The sequence below is a fragment of the Alligator sinensis genome, unplaced genomic scaffold (genome assembly GCF_000455745.1).
Source record: "Alligator sinensis unplaced genomic scaffold, ASM45574v1 scaffold926_1, whole genome shotgun sequence".
Lineage (NCBI taxonomy): Eukaryota > Metazoa > Chordata > Crocodylia > Alligatoridae > Alligator > Alligator sinensis.
This window is the reverse complement of record NW_005842679.1, coordinates 303,842-308,521: the sequence shown is the minus strand read 5'-3', so window position 1 is coordinate 308,521 and position 4,680 is coordinate 303,842. Positions and strand designations below refer to the sequence as shown.

At 43.9% G+C, this 4,680-nt stretch overlaps 1 protein-coding gene across 4 annotated transcripts in view; it reads right to left on the bottom strand.

Annotated features, from left to right (window-relative positions):
* SMS (spermine synthase) overlaps nucleotides 1-4,680 on the bottom strand; it is a 90,701-nt gene that overhangs the window by 24,411 nt on the left and 61,610 nt on the right. For 3 of the 4 annotated variants that reach the window (XM_025215855.1, XM_025215854.1, XM_025215853.1), the window contains exon 9: nucleotides 1,353-1,432. In XM_025215855.1, coding sequence (XP_025071640.1) covers nucleotides 1,353-1,432 — 80 coding nt within the window. Of the gene's footprint in view, nucleotides 1-1,017; nucleotides 1,209-1,352; nucleotides 1,433-4,680 lie in introns of those variants that run through there. The other variant, XM_025215856.1, reaches the window with a different exon arrangement.

Genomic DNA, 4,680 nt, shown 5'->3' with positions numbered 1-4,680 from the left:
ATCTGGGGGAACGTTTGTTCACCAGAGCGCCCCAAGGGATGACGAGGTCGAATGGTCACAAACTACTTCAAGATCATTTCAGGCTGGACATAAGGAAGAATTTCTTTACTGTCCGAGCCCCCAAGGTCTGGAACAGCCTGCCACCGGAGGTGGTTCAAGCGCCTTCATTGAACACCTTCAAGATGAAACTGGATGCTTATCTTGCTGGGATCCTATGACCCCAGCTGACTTCCTGCCCTTTGGGCGGGGGGCTGGACTCGATGATCTTCCGAGGTCCCTTCCAGCCCTAATGTCTATGAAATCTATGAAATACCAATGCAAAACATTTTTAAGTCTCTTCCTGGAACCTCTTTATAAAATGCTACTACACACACCTGCATACAGATGGAGTTTATACACTGAGCATTGATGTAAAATCTACAATTAAAAAAAAATAAAATTATGTATACGGTCATTGTAGGAGACTGTATGCCACAGGTGTCATGACAACCACAGAAGCGTCTTTAATACTTAATAAGTGATTAAGAAATTGCCCAGATTCTAATATTTCAAAGATGTCCCATTCTCATGGTCAAGGCTTCAGAAGAATGTTTAGGTTCTAAATAGCATGGAAATCAGTACAAGAAAATCAGCAAGCCAATTAAGCGATTGGCCCAGAATTGAGGCAATCTGAACTAAAATCATCTAGCAAAGAACAACAAATAAATTTCTCATTTTTCAGCAACAGGTCTCCTATTAACAAGTGCACAGCTGGCTTAAACAAAAATCAGGGTCAAATTAAAAAATTCTGATAAGCCATCACAGTTAGCTTGCTCACTAAACACAAATTTTAGAATATTAAAAAATTCTAACTTATTACTACACCTGGATCGTTCAAAGGTTGTGTCTTACAAAATCTTATCCTTGGAGCAAAGCTGAAATTATGGCAGGGGAAAGAAGAGAATTACACTGTATTATTTATTCCATATGTATTGCTTGTTAGATGTTCAGTAGATCAATTTTAAACTCAGTCATGCCATATGAAAAACAAGTTTTCATCTTTTGTTTTTATTATCAGTCATTGGCATGAAAACCAGTTCTCTGTTTATTACAGTTCATCTGTTCTTGCTTTTTTAGAATGTCACTTGAAGGTATAATCCTCTATGACAATTCATCATGTTTCTGAAATTGTGTTTATAGATGTCAAGACACGAACAGTATGACCTCAGCTGAGAATAAACAGTAAAAACATGAGTCCAATAGAAGCAAAGTCCATATTTCACACAAATATTTCTAGGGATATATTAAACAAAGAAAATGTTTGCCTGGATATTTTTCACTATCCAAAGATGTAAATTGTTGGTGATATATACCTGTGTGAAATATTTTCCATCTTGTTTCAGGACTTTCATGGAAAGGTCAAGAATCAAGCGCAGAAACTCCCAAGTAGAATCTGGAGATTAAAAAAAAAAAAAGAAAAGAATTAACACATCTAAAAGTTACCAGTTTTGCATTAATATTTAATCAGTTTTACTGATTACTATTTATCGAGCAGGGGTTTCAAATACATAAACCGCAAGCCAGACCCAGCCCATGAAGTCTTGTCATCCAGCCCATGAAGCCAGAAAATTGGTGCTGAGACAAGAGAAAGCAGCATTAATTCCAGTGGTTTTAGGAGCCCCAGCAGCCATCATTTTTCTCACTCCAAATTTCTGACCTCCTGGCAGTGCCACAGGTGCGATCTGGTGTGCAGAGCCATGTTATCTGGCCTGTGGGACTGCCTGCAGGTCAGGTATTTGGTGGTAGGGTGAGCAGCAGCTGCTGAAGCTCCAATTAACACTGCCATGTGTCTCACCCCACCACCAAATTTGCAGCTCAGCGAACCAGATAACAGAGATCCTTTGCTCTAGATCCCACACATGGGGCCAAATGAGTTTGTTTTAGAAAACAGTTCAGAGGTGATTAGCCATGTCAGCCAGAAGGTAGGGCAAGGTAGCACCTCACAAACTAAATGATTCAGAGGCATGAGCTTTTGTAGGCAAAAATTTAATCAAATGCTAACCGCGTGGTCGTTGCTGCCCAAGCTGCCAACCACTACTACGTTCCCCACCAATAATTGCACGTTTGTCAGCAGCAGGTCAAGAAGAGCATGGCCCCTGTTGACCACTCCAGTGCTTGTACCAGGAAGTTGTCCCCAGCGCTCTCCAAAAACTTCCTGGATTGCCTGTGCACTGCTGTATTATCCTCAGCAGATTTTAGGGTGATTAAAGTCCCCCATGAGAACCAGGGCTTGTGATTGGGACACTTCTGGTAGCTGTTTGAAGAAAGCCTCATCCACCACATTCTCCTGGTCTGGTGGTCTAGAGCAGCCCCCCACCATGACATCGCCATTATTGCTCTCCCCTCTGACGTTAACCCAGAGACTTTTGACAGGCCTGTCTCCAGTTTCATACTGAAGCTATGAGCAATTATACAGCTCTTTTACATACAGCACAACTCCTCCTCCTTCTCTCCCTTGTCTGTCTTTCCTGAACAGTTTATACCCATCCATGACGGTGCTCCAGTCATGCGAGCTATCCCACCAAATCTGTGTTATTCCAATTACATCATAATGCCATGACTGTGCAAGGACTTCTAATTCTTCCTGCTCGCTTCCCAGGCTCCGTGCATTCATGTACAGGCACCTAAGGTAACCAGCCAATTGTCCTGATTTCTCAGGAAGAGTGAGAATGCCGTCCCCTGTTGTCCTGCTTGTGCTTCCTCCAGGTCACCCACTTACCCCAGGGCTTTGGTCTCCATCTCCTGGTGAATCTAGTTTAAAGCTGGGGGATAGAGAAAGATGGGGACATCTGTACCCTTAAAACATTTTTGAACTAAAACAACTCTCTCAACACTAGGCAGACAAGGTTCCTTGGGTGAATTTGATATCTTTTGTTAGACCAACCCAAATGGTTGGAGAATAGTTATTAAGCAAGCTTTCGGGTTCAAAAACCCTTCGTCAGGCTAAGGAAGCTGCAGCAGTTGGTAGGAACCTTGTCTGCCTATATCCTTAGACCAACACGGCTACAACCTAAACCCCTCTCTCAACACTAAGCATTTTTTCTTCCAAAAGTTCTTCCGTGGGGGTAATCAAATAAATACTTAAAAACTTTAAAGTTACAGCTATTTACAGATGATCAACTGTTACTGATTTGTCTGTCCTTTCTAAATGGAAGGTAAACAGCTCTCCTTTTAAATCTGTTTCGTACATGTTTAGAGTCAGAGGTTCAATTCTATTTATCTGCATAAAAGCAGGCAGATGAAAGAGTTGCAACAGTTTAGCTGATATGTTTCTAAGAAATAATGCTTTGGCCTCTTTGAAAATGGTTTGGCATTCTATCTACCCAAAGCCTAAAGTGCAAATGAAGTGCTGTTTATATTTTTTAATGTCTTTTTCTGATGGATTTGCAGTCTGTGGAAGGGTTTCTTTTTTAAAAAAAAAATCAAAGTGCAATTCAGGATATATGAGATTCTTTTAGAGTTGAATTTTTGTCAGTTTTCTTACTCTTATTTTGGACTAAGCTTGGTAAAATATCCTTGATTTATACCAGTATTAGAAAACATCTGTGCAGTGGGATTTTTATTAAGTTAGAGCTGGCCTCATAAAAGAAAAGCAGTATTCTGAAAATTGAAATCCGGAGTTTATGTACTACTGTTCTTTTAAAGAATATGTGCTTTTATACAAAAGGTCAAAAGCAGGTAAACATTACTTATGTTTAATGTCAAATAGAAACAAGAGCACAGACTACTTTAAAACACTAAAGATTAGAACTCACTGCACAACTTGCATGTAAAAGATACATTTTATGACTGTGTTTAACCTAAGCAAGTCATTGTTGGTTTCCTTCCTACTTTCTTCAGTCAACGAATCATGCCTTAGGCTTGCCTGTCCTTATGTTTTAACCTTGAATTTAATTCTGCAGCAGCAGCAGAGGAATCGGCAGCGGGGGCAGCAACAGCTGATCCCCCAAAGGTAAGTGGGGCGGAGGGACCCGGCACAGCTGAGCCGGATCCAGAGGGGAAGCCCCCCGGGTCCCTTATAGCTGAGCTGGTAGGGAGCCGCGCTCATGAGCCGCGCAGCGCGAACAGAGCGCGCCGGCGTTTGCGCAGGCGTTCGGGCAGGAAGGGCCAGGAGAGAGACTCCTGTACGGGTAGAGTGTACACACCACACAGATCTACAAACAGCAGCTTACAGAATGGTGTCGACGAGGAGTGCTGCTAGGGCCTCTGCCCAGGGGGGCAAGGCTACCCGGGGCTGGTCTGAGGCCTCCATCCAGACCGAGCCCATGGGGGAGCTGATGTCCCCCTACCTCCTGGCCTGCGGGGGATCCCCAGCAGGGTCGGGGGGGCAGAGATTGGGGGCCCCCACACCTGTCTGGCAGGAGCCCGTCTTAGGGCTCTGGAGGCGCAGGTGAGGGAGCTCCGGGAGGAGGTTAGCAGGCTGAGGGGTATCAGGGAGGCGGAGGATGAAATTGACGGCTATTTCTTTTCCCTGCAGGACCAGGCACCAAAGGAAGAAGCAGCCCGGGGAATGCCCTCCACGGCAGAGTGGCAGACGGTCACATCCAGGACTGGAGCTGCTCGCAGTGAACAGGTACCAGTTCCTCTAGTCCAACTGCAGAACAGGTACGAGGCCCTGGCGAACCTGCAGGAGATGGAAGG